The sequence below is a fragment of the Dermacentor andersoni genome, chromosome 3, assembly GCF_023375885.2.
Source record: "Dermacentor andersoni chromosome 3, qqDerAnde1_hic_scaffold, whole genome shotgun sequence".
Classification (NCBI taxonomy): Eukaryota; Metazoa; Arthropoda; class Arachnida; order Ixodida; family Ixodidae; genus Dermacentor; species Dermacentor andersoni.
The window spans coordinates 183,941,967-183,963,671 of NC_092816.1; the positions used below are offsets into that span (position 1 = coordinate 183,941,967).

At 42.5% G+C, this 21,705-nt stretch overlaps 1 protein-coding gene across 2 annotated transcripts; it reads right to left on the minus strand.

The window, feature by feature from the left end:
- Nucleotides 1–728: 728 nt before the first annotated feature.
- LOC129383068 (sterile alpha motif domain-containing protein 3-like) lies at nt 729–20,660 on the minus strand. 2 transcript variants are annotated; one of them, XM_055067299.2, is made up of 9 exons: nt 20,266–20,660; nt 17,843–17,901; nt 17,538–17,729; nt 15,837–15,930; nt 14,752–14,913; nt 11,330–11,536; nt 9,762–9,897; nt 6,543–6,616; nt 729–3,484 (listed from the first exon to the last, which is right to left on the minus strand). In XM_055067299.2, the coding sequence occupies exons 1-9, from the start codon at nt 20,368–20,370 to the stop codon at nt 3,206–3,208; spliced, it is 1,308 nt and encodes a 435-aa protein (XP_054923274.1). In that variant the 5' UTR covers nt 20,371–20,660; the 3' UTR covers nt 729–3,205. The 2 variants fall into 2 exon arrangements, with proteins under 2 accessions (XP_054923274.1, XP_072143462.1); XM_072287361.1 differs by lacking the exon at nt 17,538–17,729.
- Nucleotides 20,661–21,705: the final 1,045 nt, after the last annotated feature.

Sequence of the window (21,705 nt, forward strand, 5' to 3'; positions counted from 1 at the left end):
AGTGACGGGCAGAGGTTGCGCAAGGATATCGGGGGTGAAAGGAGGGATCCCCGTATAGAAAAGGAGGCCGAGGATTACGCGGCTCCAATACTTGGACTTGATCGCTTTCCCTAATTTGGCGCTACTAGCAGCTGCCGCGAGGCTAAACCGAACACTGTAAACAGAAAAACACCCAGATGGGCATTTTTGGCTTGTCCTCTAGCGCATTCCCTATTGTACATGTTTCTACTCTCATTGAAGGGAGTGCAATAATACTCCCATTTAGATGAGAGTGTTTGCAGGGTACATCAGGAGCAATCAGCAGTACCATTTTACTCCTGCTTGCAGAAATTCGAAGAGGTACAATGGGAGTTTTATTATTTCCATTTGGGAGCATTTGCGGTGGAATCAAGGAGTTTTTTTTTATGTTAATTTAAGAGTAAATAGGTGGAAATAAAGGCATTGTAGTTTGCTCCCCCTCTACACCCCCCCCCCCGTTTTTTGGGCAGTAAATGGGAGCAATTTTTACATCCGAAATAAACCCCTCCAAAGCTTTTACTCACTGCTGGAAGCTCAAAATGCAGTCCAGAAAATGCAAGCCATTGGCTTGCATTTCCACGAGACTGCTTTTTGAGCACTTAAAAGTGGTTACAAGCTTTGGAGGGCTTTGTTTCGGGCTGTTCAGACGCCAGGGTAGAAACCTCTTGGAGTTCTTCTTGTGCACTATGAAAGATTACATGCAAAGCAAGCACTCACAAAATATTTTATTAGAAATATCACATTTTATATATTGCAGTCCTGCGGTTCCTTCCAACAATGAGTACAAATGGTGACTAGACAGTTTGCACATGTTTAGAACAGTATTTTTAAAGATACAGGTAATGTACAAAAACTCCAGTGGCCAGGAGACGGTCTCGCACAATAAAATAATATGACAAACCTATGGCACAAACATAAGAAGCCTGAACTTATCACATATTCAGCATTTACCACAAATATATACTTCGACCTAGTGACTAGAAAGCTTGCACAACGGCTAAAACAAAGAAATCCAGGCACTGTACAATGGTGCCAGTGGCCAGCAAAGAATGAAAAGGCACAAATTTAAGGAACTTATCACACACTTAAATTATATCAACATACGAAGCTTTAACCAGCTTATTAAACTCCCTTTTCACCAGACCATGCCCAACACTTTTGCATATGACTAGATTTGTGAAGCTGCCAAATTTAAGCCTTGTCAAATTGAAAGTATTGACCATTTTTGTGCCATTTTTTACTTCATTTGATAGACCTCAACCGAATAAATAAATTATGGCATCTCAATTCCCTAAGTATGCAATAATTAATAAAATTACTTTTTATTAAGACTCAAAATGCATGCCAAGAGCAGTGCTGCTTCAGAGGTGTAGAAGGTTACGCATGTAGCGACGAAACCAATTGCAATTTCATGGTACCGGATACTACCAACATGTATGCACACCACGGTCATCGTGTTTAAAGCCCGGCCCATTTAACACACCACGGGACAAGAGGGAAGGGAGTGTCTCCCTGTATTTCCAAGAGAAGTGAACAATCGGAGGGGACAGTTGGCAGCTTTCGGCGACACAATCAGTTCATGCCCTTAACTTCAATTCAATTCAACTACTACACCCTGCCAACTCAACTTTCGGTGAAGCGACAAATAACCTTTTTCATGTCCGAGGCCTCACTCTGCCAGAAGAGTGTTTCGGACAAGCCGTACATAGATATTTTAATTATTAATTTGTAGCACTCTCATGGAACTGAGGCTTCGCACCGTAAATATGGAGTCAGCAGCTACTCAAGAAACCGGGACACTGAATTTTCGTGTCAGTACTCCTTTAACAATCTAGCACTGATGCCAGTCAGTGGTAGTCTGTGCGACTTAGTACAACAGAAATAAAAGTGAAAAACCTTAGCACTATATTGAGAGGTCAACTCATCCCATTTATTGAGCTGAAAGCTGAAACACAGCACAGGTGACCAACATTCCTGAGGGCTTTCTTGCACACCTGTGCTCATTACAAACATTTATCTACCTAAATAAATAATAAAAATTAAAGGCACTTTTTAAAACTCCTAAAGTCATATATAAAAAAAAGGTTTCACTAGGCCATTTGACCAAACATTCTTGAAGCCTGTTCATACTGAATCAAATTTGAATGGTGCATAACATAGGAGCCAGTACGTTAAAATTAGCTCACAGCATATCTGCTACTGTTGCTTTTGTGTATCAAGCTCAGCACCTTTACAACATAAAACACATGAGCTGTGCACTACTAGTCACTTTGATGCGCTGGCCACTGTATCTTGAACAAATGCACATTGCAGAAAAAAGCCGGCACATATTTTTAAACTAAACTGTGGCAAACAGCACAAAAAGAACTAGGAAAACCATTGTGTGCAAGGCAACAATATTACAAAACACAAGCAATAACTTAACACTTAAGCTTGACTACCACATTATGATTGAAGTATTACAGTATTGAGGCAGTTTAACATCCACTGTCTTTATTGCAACCCCTACTTGCCGAGAAGGCCCCGGTTTTCGCTTCGCAGCTGAACCACAACTTCATATGCAGCAACAGCTGGCTGGCGAAATTTAAAGTGAGGTACGGCATAAACATGACCACTTCAGGAGAAGATGCCGCTGGCAACACAGAGGATGCAGAAACATGGCAAAATGGTCAGCCGAGGCACATCTTGATAGACTGCGCACCCAACAATATCTTTAACACGAATGAGTCTGCGCTCTTCAAGCTGCTACTAGACAGAATGCCTGCATTCAATGACGAGACATGCACTGGCGGTAAGAATGCCAATGACAGGATTTCAGCTGCATTCGAAGTGAACCATTTCTTGTGATTGGGAAGTCAGCCATGCCAAGATGTTTCAAAAGCACCCAACTGCCGTCTAGAGTTGTCTACTGCAGCAATACAAAAGCATGGACTGCAAAGCTTTCCGAGGAGTACATGTGCCTCACTGACCACTATGTTGCAGCGAAGAACAGAATTGCAGTTATCCTAAATGCATCGGCGCACATCGCACTGGATAACTTTGCAGCTGCGAAGTTGGCATTTCTGCTTCCTAACACATCAGATTGCCCAGCCCTTGGACCAAAGCATCATTTGGGCTGTGAAACTCTACACAAGAATCGGCTGCAAAGAAGTTTTTTAGGCCTTGAGTGTGGCCACTGGTTAGTAGCCTATGGCTCTTCCAGGGAGTCTGCATGGCCTCTGAAAAAATTGATTAGTTGAAGAGCTTTGACGCGCGGCTTTGTGTGCGTTAAGTTCAGAAATGCATGTTCTATGAATGTTAACATTTTGTGCGCCTTTCGTGGGTATTCCACATGAAACACCCAAAAGGATGCAAAGAGGCAGGCTACTCCCGAAAGCAGCGAGGAGACTTGAAACACTAGTTGCTTGTCGATGTGCAGTGCAAATCCTTCATCCTGCACCAGACACGGGGTCAGCGGGGCTTCTTCCTAAGGTTAAAAAAAGGAATGCTATTGTGTAAAGTCTTTTAGAGTCAATAACGGTGAACCAACTACAAAAAAAAACTCTTTCACTTTAGACCCACACACGAGTAGTGAGTGTTTAGGAGTAAGCCGGACCTGTCCAGTGACTATTGTTATCCTGATAAAAAAAGACTTTCTTTCCTTTGTTTTTGCTGCCCAAGTGCTGAGGACAACAAAATTAGTTTTCAAGAAAAATTTGGCTTCACAAAAAAAATATAAGCACCTAATGAGTTAAAGTACTTGTTGCAGATCTTTTTGAATTCACATTTTGGTTGGCTCCCAAAGCAAAGGATAGCGGGTACTGCTCTAAGAATACTTAGCAATAGACTACAGGTCAAAAGCCTTGATTCCGTTTTGCGCCGTAAAGTAAAGGAACCTGCGACAAGCACATACAGACCACATGTGTCGCAATGGTGGAACCATTTATTCAGCCACATTTCTCATTTTCCAATTCCAAAACTAATATAATGCGACTTGTTTTTTAAGATTGCTTTAGTAAAGCCAATAAACTTATTTTAGGAAAGTCAGACTGCTTTTTTGAAGAGTATTTTATCATAAAGCTCATTTACTGATCTGGCCAAACTTGACCACCTCTCGTGGGACATTTAGTGCTGTTGAGGGAAGAGATACTTGCTCGAAATTCAAACTTCCATGGCAACAGGTTGGCAAAATTTTGAAACCGTGCACTACATGAATTCAAATAAGAATAAAGAAAAATCTGTAATATGCAACACTTCGTTCTTGCTTTTGATATTGTAGCAGTGATATTCTGCGGTAATCAGTTGCAATTGAGGCAATTGACATGTAGTCTGTCGCTAAATATTCTTAGAGCTATAGCTACAATACTTTTCTATTAGTACTTAACCAAATGTGGATTCATAAAAGTTTGCACAAGGCAGTTCTGGCTCACCAGGCAGTTCTATACTTTTGCATAGAAAACAATGGTTTCATTGTACATGACACTCAGGCAACAGATTACAACTTTTTCAGTAAAATTAGGATAGCCACCTACATGCCCCCGACAAACATGCGGTACTTGAAGGGACACTAGAGGCAAATACTAAGTCAATGTAGATTGTCAAAATATCATTCCAGAAACCTCACAGCACTTGTTTCGTGCCAAGAAAAGATAAAATCACGTTTGAAGGGTCCGGATGTCTTTGGCACAATTCATATAACCAGCCCGCAAGTGGCGGCACCGCATACGCAGTCACCGCCCTTTACTGCCATCGGCGAGTAAAACTGTGCCCAACAGACATCACGGTTTTCTGCAGAAAGCGCAAGCACACAGCCAAGAAGCAACAGAGCAAAGAGAGAGTGTTGGATTTGCTGCTGCAGCTGCTCTTGGTCAAGTGGTGTGAACTGTTCAGGAATACCACAATATCACATGGATGTGGCATTCTCTGCTATTCGCAGTACGCGAGTTTCTTGAGCCAGCAAAACCAGCTCAGCACTACACGATAACTACTGGAATGTGAAAATACAGGCGATAGAGTGGAGAAAATGAAACCTTTCAACCACTCGCGTGGTTGTCAGGGCTTCCTTTTTCTAAATATGAAATAAAACTGGACATCTTTTTCATCTTAGATTGCAATACAATTATCTATTACAAGTGGTTGATAACTAGTGAGTTATAATGAGTGCCTTTGTCATCAGGCTAGTACTTGAATGTCCTGGGTGAGTCTGATTGTCTCTTGCCCTTACGTAAATTTCTCGATTAATAAAGCTTTGTTCAAGATAATATTGAGGCCTTAAATGTTCTTGAGCTCTAATTTATCACTTCAGCTTGACTTAATATTTGCCTTTAGTGTCCTTTAAAAGCATGATGCCTATTGGCAAAAGTATCCTGTGGCAGTTAGAGGAAATAAACAAAGGCATTAGGTTTTGGCCGAGTTGGTTGTACATGGTTCTTATTAGCGTTTTGCACGCACAAAGACTGGACGTCAAACAAAAAAGGGACACACAATATGCGCAAACTCAACTGGCTTTTATTGTGACAGCAACATATATAAACGCTTCCACAATCAGAAAAAAAAAGATGGCAAGAAAACAAACAAAACCACGTTTCCTGCAAAACTGCATAGCCACATGTGCCGGCGAAACCAAACGTTGTCACTGTCATACCTTTTCACCGCCCAGAAACCTCACTACCTTATCCCTTAATGCTACAGATGGGGCACTAACACAACTCTGATCATGCCGAAGAATTTCTCTGGCTTCAACTATCTCCCTGGTTAAGCAATTTATGTGAGAAAATAATATTGTGCATCTGTTAAAGATAGGATAACACCCATTGCATGACTTGCAGTGTTCTGCCATGTGACCTTCAATGCCTTGCTTTACCTTGCGGTGATGTTCTGCTAGCCTCTCGTTTATGCATCAGCTGGTTTGACCGATATAATGCCCGATATAACACCGCACGAGTTCGTTGCATGCAAAGAAAGTGTAGTATATCGGGTCCCCTTGTCGTGCGGCAAGGTATCGGTCAAACCAGCCGATACGTAAACGAGGCTAGCAGAACATCGCCGCAAGGTAAAGCAAGGTATCGAAGGCCACATGGCAGAACACTGCAAGTCATGCAATGGGTGTTATTCTATCTTTAAGAGATGCACAATATTATTTTCTCACATATATCGCTTATATCATATATATCACATATATTGCTTCTGGGCAGTGAAAAGGTATGACAATGACGTTTGGTTTCACTAGTGGCTATGCAGTTTTGCACATGGTTTTGTTTGTTTTCTTGCCATCCTGTTTTTTTTCCCGATTGTGGAAGCGTATATATATGTCGCTGTCACAACAAAAACCAGCTGAAGTTTGTGCATGTTGTGTGTCCCTTCTTCGTACGACGTCCCGTCCTTGCATGCAAGTCTAATAAGAAATAAACAATCTGCTTTTAATTCCTGTGTGCTCATTTTAATAGCCAAATGTAGCACACTGAAACACAAAGTGAACAGAAAGCCAATCAGAATGATAAACGGAACAGAAGCATCTTGATAGTCAGAATCCTACAGGCACTCACCTGCGTAATGATGCTATCTATGGGCTCCTTGCAGCGCTTTGCTACAAACTGCAGAGCTGCCAGAACAGCATCCTCTGTTAAAAAAGAAATCAGATATTGTAGAATGCTTAGGAAACCTTTCACGCCAAACAGCTTACAGCTTTTTTATAGTGCCTCAGAGCCCTGCATGGGTAATTCATCTACTGTGATAAACACTTGAGGTACACATAACTAGTGAAATAACTTGTGCTTTAATCTTCCAAAGGATGATTACCACCAGTAGCAATGACTGTGGGTCTAGTTTCGTCTGCTCGCTGCTCAATTAAACGGGAGGAAATGGTATGTGCTGAAAACTCGCGCGCTTGCTCCACCCTTAGAACTATGGCATATTTTAACATTTCTTTTAGATGCTTTCCCTCATGTTTCATGGTTTCATAACATACTGCCAAGTATTCCACATATTGACACAAGGCAGAAACATATTTAAACAACGCGCGCAGGTTCATGCACCCCTCAAGAGGACAACGGCGTATTGGAGAAAAAGAAGACGAAATGATGGCACGTGTTTTCGCCGCACGCACTTGCATCGTAGATTGCCGTTGTCAGCGTCTACAAGAGGAAGAAGAGGTGAAGCGACGCTCGAGAGAGAAGAAGAAGGCATTCTTGATCTCCTCTTCAGAACGCGGCAGTCCTTTTTATTTACCCCCAGGGCACAACTTAGCCCACAATAAATAGTTGTGTCTGGACTCCCTTAATTGTTCGTTACAATTCTGGTGGAGGCGCTGGGTAATGACTTCCAGCCCAATTCGAGTTGGAGAAAGCAGCCCGGAACCACGCCATCTCAGACCCAACGAGTTCACGCCTGTCCACCAGCGCACGAGCCGTCGCCTACGTGGTGAGCCGCCTGAGTTTCCTCTTTTGCCGGAGCAAACTATAATAGCAGCAGCGGACAATCCTGAAATGACATCCCAGACAGCCTCAACCCGCATCGTCGTCGATCAGCCGCGGACGTTGTCAATTTACGTAGACTTAGAGCACCGTACATGGGACAAGATACTGCCCTATGCAACATTCGCCTACAATACTGCATTGCAAGAGACCACTCAGGTAACGCCATTCCAGCTTGTTTTTGGTCGAACAGTTACCACACCCTTGGATGCAATGCTCCCTGTCAGCGACAGTACAGAACAGAACCCTGACACCAGCGACTTTACAGAGAGGGCCGAAGAAGCACGTCAGCTGGCGCGACATCGCATTCAACAAAGGCAGCGCATCGACGCGGACCGATACAACCTGCGGCGAAGGGAAGTCGAGTATGCCCCAGGCGACAGAGTATGGGTGTGGACTCCCGTGCGGACGCGCGGCCTGTCCGAAAAGCTCTTGCGCCGTTATTTCGGCCCTTACCGAGTACTTCGCCGCATCAGTCCCCTGAACTACGAAGTTACGCCAGAAGGACAAGTGAGCTCATCACGATGCCGGCGTCGCACGGAAACTGTACATGTGGTCAGACTGAAGCCATATTATGACAGGCAGTGAATGTTCGACCAAACATCTATTCTGTGCCATACACCACTTTAGTATGAACAACAGCTTGTGAACAATTTAGTCGCTGTACGCATCGGGACGATGCGTTTTGGAGGGGGGATAATGACACAAGGCAGAAACATATTTAAACAACGCGCGCAGGTTCATGCACCCCTCAAGAGGACAACGGCGTATTGGAGAAAAAGAAGACGAAATGATGGCACGTGTTTTCGCCGCACGCACTTGCATCGTAGATTGCCGTTGTCAGCGTCTACAAGAGGAAGAAGAGGTGAAGCGACGCTCGAGAGAGAAGAAGAAGGCATTCTTGATCTCCTCTTCAGAACGCGGCAGTCCTTTTTATTTACCCCCAGGGCACAACTTAGCCCACAATAAATAGTTGTGTCTGGACTCCCTTAATTGTTCGTTACAATATCGAAACATACATACATCCTATTTTTTAAGTGTAGAGAAAACTATGGTTACAACACTTCAGAACAAGATCACAAAGAATTCAGAACATCACATTAGACAACCACTAAACCACTCAAAAATGTTAAAGTGGCAGCGGTGTTCACAATGAACATACAACCAGAATTTTTCCAATGGTTCCGTATTAGCAAAGTTACAGGCCTTTGCTACCCTCTTCACTGCACTCTGTTCTCTCTGCATATTCCCACCAACTCCATGCAGGGCAGCGAAAAGTAAGGGTTGCGACAACACCCTGCGTGCATTACAGCATGCAAAGGAGGCAGCAGAAAAGCCGGAAGAAGAGCACAAGATTCTTTTACAAATTTTTGGGTTCTTCGCAGAGCATAGCATTGCTACATTCACAAAGATGGTCATTACAGAATGACTTATGCGATGCGCATGTTTATACAATGTGCAAAAAAAGCTAGAGGTGATTTAAGAGCCCTTTAACTAGCTTATTTAGGTTAACTCAGCTCTCCATTGGAGAACTGAGAAAGCACATAATAATTGCCCATTACTGGCTTAGGTAAGCAGCACAAATATAGTTGAGTAAGGTATACAAAAAACAACTTACTTTATAACTCTTTGCAAGTACAAGTAAAAAAAAAATTCAAGGTTTCAATTCAACCAGCATTGCCGACTTTCTGATACCCGATACTGACCCCACCACCACCGTAGTTGCCATCACCCCACAAAAAACAATTCCTGAACTCCCTTTAAGGGCAACACCGGCGATTTTTCTATGTCCACTGATTTTAATAAAATTTGGAATATGTGTTCTCTTTTGCACTCTGAGTATCTGTACCAAACTATACGGCTGAAGATGAATTTTAAAGATTGGTTGCATTCTTGATTCGAGACTTTCTACTGGCCACCCTGTGTATGTGACATCAGAGACAACACCGCCACTGTTGCTGGAATCCTCACTTAAATTGCCACTGCCTAGTTTGGAAACTCTGCAAGAGCTCTTTGTGTCAGGAGAAATGATCCGCTTGGCTTCTTTGGCGTTAGCACCACATGTACTGCATGTTTACATTATGGTGGTGTAGGATCTATTGTCACACGAAGCAGCTACCTATTTCGGTATCTCATTTATTCGTTATTTAAAATTACTGGTGAACTTCTAAGCAAACTAAATCACCCTACGGGTGACAGAACTGCCAATGCCATTTGAATATGACAATGTTACAATATGGTTAAAAAAATGCCAGTTGCCCTTTAAGAGCGTCATCATAGAAACATATTTACCGGATCCCACTTCGGAAAATGCCACAACCTCTTCTGCTTCTCCGAAGCTCAGAATAGTGTAACCAAGCTGCTTGCAGCCATTCTCCATTGCCTCCATCACGTTTCTTTGGAAAAGTAGGTCAAACTCCACAAGAAGCTGGAAAGAAAAGAATGTTCAAGAATTCTTTGCTCTGCTAGCAAACTAATGCAATAGTGAAAACCAATTGTGCAAGGACAGCCAAGGCAGCAGATGTCAAACATCTCTTAGAGCAGGCATCACATAGTAGTACATAAGCTTAGGAGCAACCAGCCAATAAACCTTCGTACGGCATCAGCATATTGTCGGAGTTAAGATTGCTTGTTGTTACTACATAAGAAAACAGTCAACAAATCCAGAAAGCCAGGTAAATTATGGTTGATTTAAACGTAGAAGCGATAAGAAAAAGGGAAATGAAAGTGGACAAATAAACATGTAGCAAATGGTCTCTTAGTCCACTTTTTTTTCTAATTGCCTTATGAGTGGCATGTTTAAATAAGAAATAATTATTCACGCATAGTTCATCTAGATTCATTGAGTGTTTTCTTTTATAGCAGTAACTCACAATCAAGCACCTTGGGTCACTTCATTCTTCTCACTCATTGCATAGAAGAGTTCTCGACAGGCAGAATTAATGCCAAAGAAAGACTTATCACCGCATTATGTGCGTGGTGGACCAAAAAAGTGAATGGTAGAATAGTCACTATTGTAGTCTTGAAGAAACGCACACATAACTTGGCTCCTTACTGTATCTGTTTTCCTTCGCTCCTTTCATTTGCCTTTTTATGCGTTGCATATTGCAATCACTCAGTTCAGCCCTTGGGCACGGCCGGGCAGCCACCATTGACCTTTAGCGCAACCACGTGACGTGACATCACGACAGCCGGAGGAAAATCTGGGCCCCAACTCGCGCAATATGCAACGCATTCTTGGCTTAACCAAGCTAAGCCTGGCCATTTTTGTTATACTTCCACATTTCAATCAAGCAATTAGTTTCCACTATGCTTTCTCTGCCTTCCCTGTTTTCTTCTTACACAACCAACAGCAATAAAGGCACCTTTCAATTAAGTCAATCGGTGAGTTGCAAGACATCTAAAACATTGCCTCTCCATATAAATTATGCCTATGGGGCGAATGGCAGTACCTTGAAGCTGTATGAACATGTATAAATCAATGGTATGTGACTGTACCACATCTTTGAAGACAAATGTGACTGGTGGAACACTGTATTAAAATTTTTTTAACCTTGGTTATAGCACTATGCTGATGCATATATTCCACGCACTTCCAATGCTGAGCATCTTATGGTTGTGCTCTTGTCATTACTTTATCATTACATAAGAGTTTGCTAAGCTTACTCATACCAAAATACAACTCAGTTTTGTTATCCTATGTTATTTTGTCACTGCAATACACACACTTGTTTGCTTTGTCCTGAAAGAAAAATGCCACAATTACTGACTGAAACACTTAAGCCACTGCCTTAACTTAAAGCTGAGAACCCAGTAAAACAAAAACAAAAAAGATGACAAAAGCTCTTGCTAGAGCATACCGATGCCTCAGTTGCCAGAAAGGGGAACAGCAACAGAGCATCTGACAGCGTAAGGCTGCGAAGTTGTTCATGCCTGTCTTTTGCTGTTGCAAGCAGCCTCGGCCTTACTGCCTCTTCATCTTGGCAGCCAGCATTGTCTTGAAGCCATTCGTTGTGCAGCCTCAATGACTCGGCAGTTTCTCCATATGCTACAAGATGACTGCAATCCTGAAACACAAGGAAAATCAAGCCCTTCTTACAAGTTGTGAATGCGAAAGCATTAATGTCCAACTGAACGCCACTGAGTAGTCCTTCGAATTATTAACTATTGATGGGCAAGCGAGCATGTTTATACGATGTTTTCAATTGGCTTTACTGAGATGCAGTAACTGAAATGATGCAGCAAGACCACAAGAATGCAGAGGTAAATATTTCTGAAGAGCAAGTCTGCAGCATTACATCACATTATATACGTGTAATCTTGCCTTGCTTAACCCTTTTAATGCCCCCTTCCCCTTTTTTTCTGACTGCTCCTCCATCCCTTTGGGTCTTTTTAATGTATGTTACAGCAGACATTGCATGCTACAGCTTACTTTGTCGTCCCTTTCTCCCAATTCAGAACTTTGAAAAAGTTCCCTAATTCCAATACCAGTCAAAGTGCAGATTCCACACTGGCTTGGCATGGTTTCCCTGTCAATCCTCAGCTCATGTCAATTTTTTTTCTTTGCATATAGGTTCAGCAAACAATTCATGCCACATAGCTGGTTCTTCGTTGTCCCTTTATCTGATTATTCAACAGTTTATATGTAGATTCTTTAGCCTGTCAATGTGCAAATGGACCTGCTATATTCACTCACCCTGGCTTCCCTGCCGAGACACAGCACCAGAACACAGGCCACAGGCACATGCCCCACCTACTGTCAGAAGTCTAACTTACAAATTTCGTGTGTTTAAATTAACTCTCTACAGATGGAACAGTGGGTATGCTTTGTTTTGAATACAAGCTAAGCAACCAATGGTGCATATGCTGCATTTATCAGTGCCCCGCAGCCTCTGCTTTAGTGTCGTACTGCAAAATGACATAAGTGTTTTAAACCCAAGCATGAGTGATGTGTATGTCAATGGTAAATTTGATGAAAATTGTATTTAGGTTTCATTATTGCTTCCATATGTTCCATGGACTAAGAAGCAACGTGCAGCAATACAGAAGGAACCCGAATGCTTTTCAATAGATGCAGCTAATAGTTGCGAATCTTTCACTCAAAAGTCAAAGAACAGCAGCTGACTAGAGATGCATGAAATCTGTTTTGGTCATCATGTGAACCAAACTGACACTAAAACAAAAGGCTCCAACTCAAACTTAATTTTCATTTCTGTGGTGTGTACATATAAGAAAACACCTGCAGTCCTTGAGCATCACTGTAGATTGCTTTTTAGTTCATGGAACAAATGGAAGCCATCATGACGTGACATGCAACTTTCTAAGAGACGCCAATGGTCACCATAGCCTATACATTATTCATGGCTTTCTTTTGCACTCGGAACAAGATAAGGCACTATGCTTTTGCATATAACATAACTGATCGCAGTAGATAACCTTGGGGAAATGCGAATGACAATGAACATGATTGATGTTTTTTTAATTTGCATGCACAAACTCACTTTCGAAGTTTCCGATTTTTTCAAATTTTGCCACTAACATAGAGAACAAATGCATGCGAGACAAAATACACTTGGCTGCCTGTTTAGCATGTAGCAAAGTATGCACAGGCTGAATTCGTAAAGAAGCTTACTGTTATGAGACATACTGAAGGATAACCAAAAATGTCCTTTCTTGCCCCTCTCGTTGAAAAGCTAGGTTTACCCTTTCTTGTTCATGCTATAGGCTTGTGCGAACAACTAAATTTATTCTATTTCATTGAACAACGTTCTGCAAATAAAGTACAACAATTATGAAATCATGAATATATTTTTTGCCCTCTCTAAGTTGCAACATTACGCAATTTGTAAGCTGCGTTTTCTTTGTCAGTTACAATTTTCAGGATTCCCGTGTGAAAGGTCTTTCAGTTCGGTCAGCAAAAGTGGTCACTTGCTAAACCACCTGCAACATAAAGATGTTGCACTATTACCGCTTAGATCTTTGCAATTGCACTTCCTTTACTTTGGTATCATTGTGTAGAGGAGAGAAGCCATTACTCTATCATGAATGTGTTCCGTGCAAGCCCCCTCCCTCATTTCCCTGTGACCTCCGGTTTTATACACTGCCTGGAAATACTGGCTGCATGATACTACAGTCGCCGACTGATTTCTCGGACTTGCACTCCAAAAATTCGGACATGCTCGATTATTCGGTCTGCTTCGCGGCAAGGCCATTCTCCCGATAGACCATAATGTATAATTATACAACTGCCAAAAGTTCAGATACGTTGCAACCTCTCGTCCGATTTTTCGGACACTCCTTGAGCCAAGTCGATTGAGAGCACCATGCACAGACTCTGACTAGTGCATGGTTCGACTTGCTGAATGCCATATTTGTTTTGAACGGAGCTTCCTTGCTGCCCCACGAAGTGGCTACTGCAAATCCCCGCTCATCATCATAGTTTCTGCCTGCTTCGATAGAGTGGCTACAGCAGTTCCGGTCTCAGCTTAGTAAGCCACGTCAAGATAATCCAGCAGCTGATTTGTTTCTTCTTTGTGCACGAGGGTGCGAATAGGTTACGTTTTTCGTTTGTGCAACTGGTGTCAGCACGGTGGTGTTTGCTTTGTATGCTGTGTAGAAGTGATGATCCAACGCGGCATACGGAAACATCACATTAAGTGTCTGATGGCGCCAACAGTGCCCGCGCAGACTGCGCTGGGGAATGCCCGCAAGCGGGTGCCGGGAGGCCTAGGACTTGTCGCCTTCCGATGTGTTCCCTACTGACACCGAAAATCTTCTGCCCAGACCTGAGCAATAGTTGCATTGCGATTCCGGACACCATCTCATTTGGCAGTTTCACAGATGCTAACACTGCTGTACTGACGTGTCCAGAGCTCGACGACGGCAAGATCATTCGTCAGGTTTCTGCTACACTGCCGGACGACTCCGAGTACAAGCAGTGACTGTGCTTTCAGCTGCCTATAGTGACCGTACGACCCTCTCAGATTTAGGCATATCTGATTGCATGTACATGGAACAGCATGCAATGGCGCATTCACAATTTCTTCAAGCCTACTGCCAAGCCTGAATAAGTGCGTGGAAATAAAGAACTTCTTTTTTTCTTAATCTGCTTTTTCGGACATTTCTGCAGTCCCCGTGAGGTCCGAATAAACGGTCGGCGACTGTATACTGTCCTAGGTCTGTCACTTTCAGTTTGCAATTTGCAGCTCCACAAAATGGCAGTGCACTTGCTCGACCGTAGTACTGTTGGAAAATGTCGGAAAGCTTTTCAGCTGCAACTCACAAAAAGGCGGCATAACTTCTTGTTTGTAGCTTCACCAGAAGCCATCTGTTGTTTCCGCTTGACCAGGAAGTGCCTTTTTTTTGCCAACATTTCTTCAGAGCAATTCTCCGCCTTCTTACGCATGTTCTTGAATTTGTTTCTCAATGCCATGACCCACGAGTCCTGTGAAGAATTGGAAACATATCACTACTGTTAAAAGCACTTTGAAGTTTATTGGTATTGCCTGTATACACATAGAAGTATGACCATAATTGCAGTTTGTTTTATGCATCGAACATAATTGCTTATTAACAGAAGGTCCGGCCATAAAGTTCACAACATCCACGCCATAAACTTGGAATAGGCATAACGACAAACATAAAAGTTAGCGTACATCTCTAGTTCCGGCGGAATATATGTATATATATATAATGCTGCAGAACACCCCTAGGGCATCAAAACAAAGATGGCAGCATGCATCATAAAGCTGGTAGAAGCCCAAACAGTGATCCACTTTTTGCATTTAAACGGACCTAATGCCATGAAAACATGCCAACCTGGCTGCAGTGTACAATAACAATGCTGCAGCCTGACGTGAAATGGTGCAGGTGATTTCAATGCAGTCAAACAGGCCACAACGGCAAAAAATGAAGTGGCCAACCGTTGCTACTTGATGAATCATAAATTGATGCCGTATCGCTTGCTGATAGGCAGATAGCTGCTGAACAAATGGTGCAACAGTTTAATTTGATGCTGGGCTCAGACTAAACTCCCAGATGAGTCCCATCACTTATCTCTTTTCCTTCATGACCATACTCCATCACAAACTATGAACACTGTTTGTAAAAGCTTATCTGTAGCAAAGGAGAAGTTCTGGATGAACTGAAACATACGTGTCATTATTAGCACAAAGCAAAACACCAGACAACACAAAGTTTATCCCTTTGATCATCTCTACATGACCACGAGAATCAACAGCCATAATATAACATGGCAGCTCAGAAGTGCAGATACATGGTGCAATTGAATTGTCCATATGAGGTAGAAATGATATTTCTTTCTTAGAAATGCAAGTATGGCGACAGTATGGGATGTATGAAACTTACCAGGCCATTTCCGCTGCCAACTCTGTCAGCAAGGTGTGGGTATGCACTGACAAGCCTCTCGGCAGCTACGCGGTACAACTGTCTAGAAGGGTACCTGTAAATAAAGTGAAATAATCATAGAATTAATAAATGGGCAATTTTGTATTCTTTTTCCCAAGAAAAACCAGTGCAAAATAATATTTGCCAGTTTTAATTAAATTGCTAATCTTAAGTATAATAAATGCAAAATACACATGGAAGTGATCTCAAAGACTAAAAAGATTTTTCGTCTTTGTACTTCTGTCTACACACGAGTTTTGTGGAGCTGCGTCTGCTGTGCACTGTGGGAGATCACACCAGAGCTACGTAGCAGCGTGGCATAGATACTACAGCCACCACAGGGTGCTGCAACGTGTCCTCTCACCAGTGCAATGCTCTGACAACTGTGTTCTGATTAGCCTCTGTGAATGACATAGCTCAAGCACAAGTGCCCATCTCGCATTGAGAGTGCGTCATGCACGGCTGAACCAAAAGTAGTATCACAAAAAATATTTTTAAATTCCCAAATTTTTGCGTGAAGCCTTGTTAGCCCCCTGTGTAGCTTCTGGCATGCTAGTGGACATGAAAGGAGAGAAAACTGCATCAGTGCAATAATACCTCTAACTCTACTTATGCTTGAAGTACACAACAAATTTTGTGGCACAAGATTTGCTAGGCAACATTCTTTACAGCAGTGGGCAGGACATGTAATGAGGGAAGATAACCGATGGTCATTAAGGGTTACGGACTGGATTCCAAGGGAAGGGAAGCGTAGCAGGGGGCAGCAGAAAATTAGGTGGGCGGATGAGATTAAGAAGTTTGCAGGCACAACATGGCCACAATTAGTACATGACCGGGGTAGTTGGAGAAGTATGGGTGAGGCCTTTGCCCTGCAGTAGGCGTAACCAGGCTGATGATACTTTACAGTGACGTCATTCTACAATTAGTTAGAAGTGTTTTAGGGCCCCTTGAGCACCAATTCGGAATTTTTTCCACTGAAATCTGCACTTGATGCTGAGTTACAAGCACTTCAAAAAACTGAGTGCCAATTGGTGTTGACACAATCTGGACCAGGTGAAGTGGGTGCCATCGCAGCATTGTCATGTTGCTACATCGATGCCCCCCTCCTCTTTGTGGCCTACTGGTTGCCAGTGTCCACTCAGGATGTAGCAGGGGTCATAGGGCGATGTTATCTCATAAAGGAGGGCAGTTACCTCAAGGAGGGAAAGCAAGCTGGAACATTTCCCAGACTTAAGACCGAATTCTAGGCTCATCATAACAGAAGCAAGGTTTGGGTACGGGCTAGCTGGTATTCCATGGTATCAATCGTCACTTACAGCGCATGCATAGACGAGGGACAAAAACGAGGGACAGCGCTTGTATTCGTAGTCCTTTTTGTCCCTCGTCTATGTATGCACTGTACGTGACAATTGATATCATCATAACAGTGTTAAATGGTGCACTAATACTTTTAGACAGATTCTGCTTGCTTTGGAAGCAATTCTGTGTTCTGGCACTACAGCAAGCAGAAAAAGTTATCACACAGGTAGTGTATTCTGTGCAACTATTTCATTACCAACATCTTATGGCAACGCTGAACACTTATGATGAAAGGTTGAGTCATTGAGTAGTCAAAATACCGAATTAAAGCTGAAAGCAATAGAAGCATAATGGAGCGCTCACCAAGCTATCTTGAAGCAAGCTGCAAACAGCTTGTTGATAATAGCACGTCGCACTGCACAATTTATCGGGACTTTTCTACGAAGCACTTCCTCGTAATGGTCAAAAGAGGGTAGCACAAAATCTAAATAGTCCTTGTCCTTCTCCAACGGCACAGACTGTACATGCTGCACCTCTGCACATTCTGTAACAGCACTGCAAGGCAATATACAGATTGCTTTATATATCTAAGTAACCAAAAAAATAGTAATAAGAAACACTAATATCCCAAAATGTGTGGTTTTTCCCTTTCGGTACTAATAATTTACCTAGACTGAGTCATTTCCGTGTTGCCTCCACCTCGAACAGCAAACGCAGGGCCTGCACGCTGCGAGATGCACATATATTTAACTTTTCAAACGGAAAACATGAGGCAGAGCAATGTAGCTTAATGAATGAATTGTCAAGACAGTAAAGTAATTGTTTTAACTGTGCACACCCCACCACTTCCAAGTCAAGGTCTTCATAGTGGGTGTTCATTACGCATATACCCATTAAACATACTTCCACTTCAAACCTATATTCACAGCTCAAGTGAGCTATTTATAGAACAAGGCTGAGCTTATATAGCAAGGACATATAGAATATTGCGAGCTACGCACATAGTCAATATATGGAATCACATTGCACAAGTCTGGAGGCACTGTGACTGCTCTTGTTTGTTCACGCCACATGTAAGTATTCATAAGGTGAATGCTCTGTTAATACTGCAGTTAAAACAGAATACAATTTTCTGATAACCTATTATTTCTCATTACTATATTATACTATATTATTTCAATTAACATGCCTTAATTGCAAACTATTGAAACTGCTATGATGTATAATTTCCTTTCCATTCTTGGACTTTTCATGCGGTTTGCTAACACTATTTATTTTTATTTTTTTAACAATCTTTTTCACTAGACGCCTGCACACCGGTGTAACAGCCAGATAACAGTCCTAAAATTTGTGTAAACTTTTTCAATATCTTTAACTGTAATCATGCTATGAAGCCTGGATTTTTTCAGCAAAAGTAAATTCATGTTACACATTCATGCAACCAGTTGAAAGTATGCATGGCTTCAGATACTAAACTGTCTGCAAGTGAAAGGATCGTAAGCAGATATGCTGGTTCCATTTAAAAGAAACTATGCAGATCCCACGTACAGTGGGAATCGAAGTCATGCGATGCATTTTGTAGGTAGCTGGCTATAGCGTCGACCCTGCGGTGGTGTGCCTCCACCAGCTCTGACTCTCTCAATTGCTTTAAGCGGACGCTCATTGTGGAGTTCAGACAAGCTGAGGGTCAGAACAAATGCGGGCTTGTCTCGTTGCTCAATCATGGCAAACACATCCCCTTTTCTCTGCACCAAGTAGTACCTCTGTGGTACACGATCCTAGAGCTGCTCAAGTAAATTTCCAAAGAATGCAATGTACAAGTTCATGCATTTCTTGACGAAGCTGCAGTTTTCCAAGAGCTTCTTTGTGTGCAGCAGGAGCTGATAGCGTGCATGAGGGGGAAAACTTGCTATCAATTTGCTGTTCGTGCAAAGGCAGCAACCATCCGCTGTTCTGCAGCCGACATACCAATATCTTGCGCAGGCCGTCTGGTTCAGTGCAGGTAGTAAATGATATCAGATGCGAGAGTCGGATAATGCAGCTCGACTGACAGTAATGTCGTGACCACACGGCAGCGAGACCATGAGCACATACCCAGCAGCTCAAGTTGGTTGACACCACCAGCCCCACCGAAATAGAAGCTAGATAGCTAGATAGACACACTCAATGTGCCCAAAGTTCGCAAAGAATGCTTCACGTTGAAAAAAAAAAAAAGAATGGCGTACCACAGAAACCCTATGTAGTGAAACCCACTCATCATTCTGCATTCCCAATTTACAAGGCAGGTTATCGGCATCGCTCTTACTCTTCAGTGTTGCTAACATGGGGGCAATGTGTTTTAGTGTTGCTCAGATAAAAAAAATTGCTTATTAAATTTCCCTGCACCTTCGGAAGCAACTGCTGGAGGTATAAACACTTCCGAGGACGAGTTTATTGTTGTATCATAAAAATCTCGGTCCTTAAAAATCACCTGTCAGTCCTTTGAAAAATTAATTGTGCCTAAACAGCTTTCTGTTGTGCAAAACTGCAATGTAGAAAGCCTGGCATATACCAATGCCTGATACAGCTTTAAGGTGTCCAGGCAGCAAGCGAGGCAGAAAACTGAGTGAAGAGGGCACAGGATTCTTTGAAGTATTTCTTTGGCTATTTGCGAAACATAGCTATTAGAAGAGAACTGCAAATTGAGACAAATACACAGAGAAAGGCAAGACAAGTGCCATGTTTTGCATGTCCTTCTCTGTGTATGCGCACCATTTTGCACCCTTCATGTAATAGATACAAAATGCTGGCAAACAAGACATTGTCATCTACTAAAAAATGTGATTTTCTATACAACCTCAACAACATGTTTATTTTTTAACATTCTTACATGTACCTTACAAACAACTGCTAATATGTGCGCAAGTTTTATCAGTTTCAGTGTGCTGCAATCCCTGCTGCCTCTTACTAGCGCACTCTAGCCTTCTTTAATGGTTCTCCATCCTAGGTTGCTGGCTGCTCTCCTGAAAGTTATGTACCAACTATCAAACCATTAAACAATTATGACCCTTTTCACTTGATGCCAACTACGTCAACCTGTAACCGTACTCACATCCATTTGAGGGGCTATCCTCCGTGCCAGTCTTATTTTGGCCTTGTTTAGGATGTTGCTGTGCATATCCAAGTCAACGTAATCTTCAACCTCCTCGTCGTACATCTGGATCTGGCAGATAAATTTAACATTATAATGAAGAAACGAGCCTTCCGAGGTGAATGGTCCATGTTCACAAACAGTCTAATATGATCAAGGGGGAATGTATACAATACCGCAGCGAAAATTCAAGAGCTCCAAAATTAGACACAAGTGCAAGATCAAATGTGGGACAAAGTTATCTGTATAAAGTTTGTGCTGCTAACATGTGCCAGAAATCATGCAACCAAAGCCCATCCAACAGCACAATAATTTGGATAATGCTGGAGTTGAAATTCAAGTAAAGAATGCTCTGTTTACACACTCGTAAAAACATTCCTATATTGCTGCAAGCTTATGAAAGAGCAAAATGAAAATACGTAATACGAAAGTTTGCTACTGTAAAAAATATCCTAAGCCGCAACAAGACTTCGCGCGCCTGAGTAATAAGTTACTAGGCGTAATTACGCATATAACTTCGCAGGTTACTCCTTATAGTTGTCATTCAAAATAAGAGGAATATTGTAAGAAACGCCACAAGTTAGAAAAGCTCAAGGAATGAAGGAGAATAAAATGAAGTCCGCATAAATCAGGTGTTCCGCTTTACACAACAAAAAGCTTAACTTTGAAAGATAATTTCGCTTTGGCAGCACATACTGTCTTCCAAGTATATTAGGTATATCGTGGTGCTTTGAAATAGTCAGCCCTAGAAATAATTCAACTGGGACACAACGACCCGCAAAGCGCGCCAAGTTTGCCAGCAAGCGCGAACCGCGCTTGTGAGTACCGCGCCTTCACGACGAACTTCTCCGTCAGTTTGGAGCCGCAAGTAATTCAACAAAAAGCCTCTTAAAGTTACAATTTCGAGTTGGATTATGTAGCAAACGGGTCTGGAATTAACGTTTCGCGGGCCACACTGGAAAAGCGCGCCAACACAGTTATGCCAACATTGCAGCAATTTTAACAGAACCGGCGTCTAGCAATACACAAAAGTTCAATTAAGATTACTTCCATGATCTGTCAGCGCAACGAACTATACAGGCAAAGTTCTTGCGGTGATAGATCAGGAACATATTCCAACTCGCCCAGTTCTCGCTACTTGTATAGTACATTAAAATTACTTACCAGAGTGGTGTCATCGATGTCGGTCAGAGAGCGTAAAGCACATAGCAATTCGCCGTAGGCGCCGTTTGGCAGCGAAATCTTCTTTCTTTGGCCATCCTCCAGGACTGCGAGGCAAACTGTGCCTGCCATAACTGTACGACCGCACTGAAAAGTACGCGAGGAAGTGGCGGGCACCAGCTCGTACCGAAAGAGGCGCCTAAAGTTCTTATATCTAAAGCGCGCCAAACAGCGAAATGA

Coding starts and splice junctions, on each gene's coding strand:
- LOC129383068 (XM_055067299.2), bottom strand. CDS start 20,370: ATGTACGACGAGGAGGTTGAAGATTACGTTGACTTGGATATGCACAGC. Junction 17,730..17,842: donor ACGGAAATGACTCAGTCTAG/GTAAATTATTAG, acceptor ATTGCCTTGCAG/TGCTGTTACAGAATGTGCAG. Junction 14,914..15,836: donor TTGGCAGCGGAAATGGCCTG/GTAAGTTTCATA, acceptor AATTCTTCACAG/GACTCGTGGGTCATGGCATT.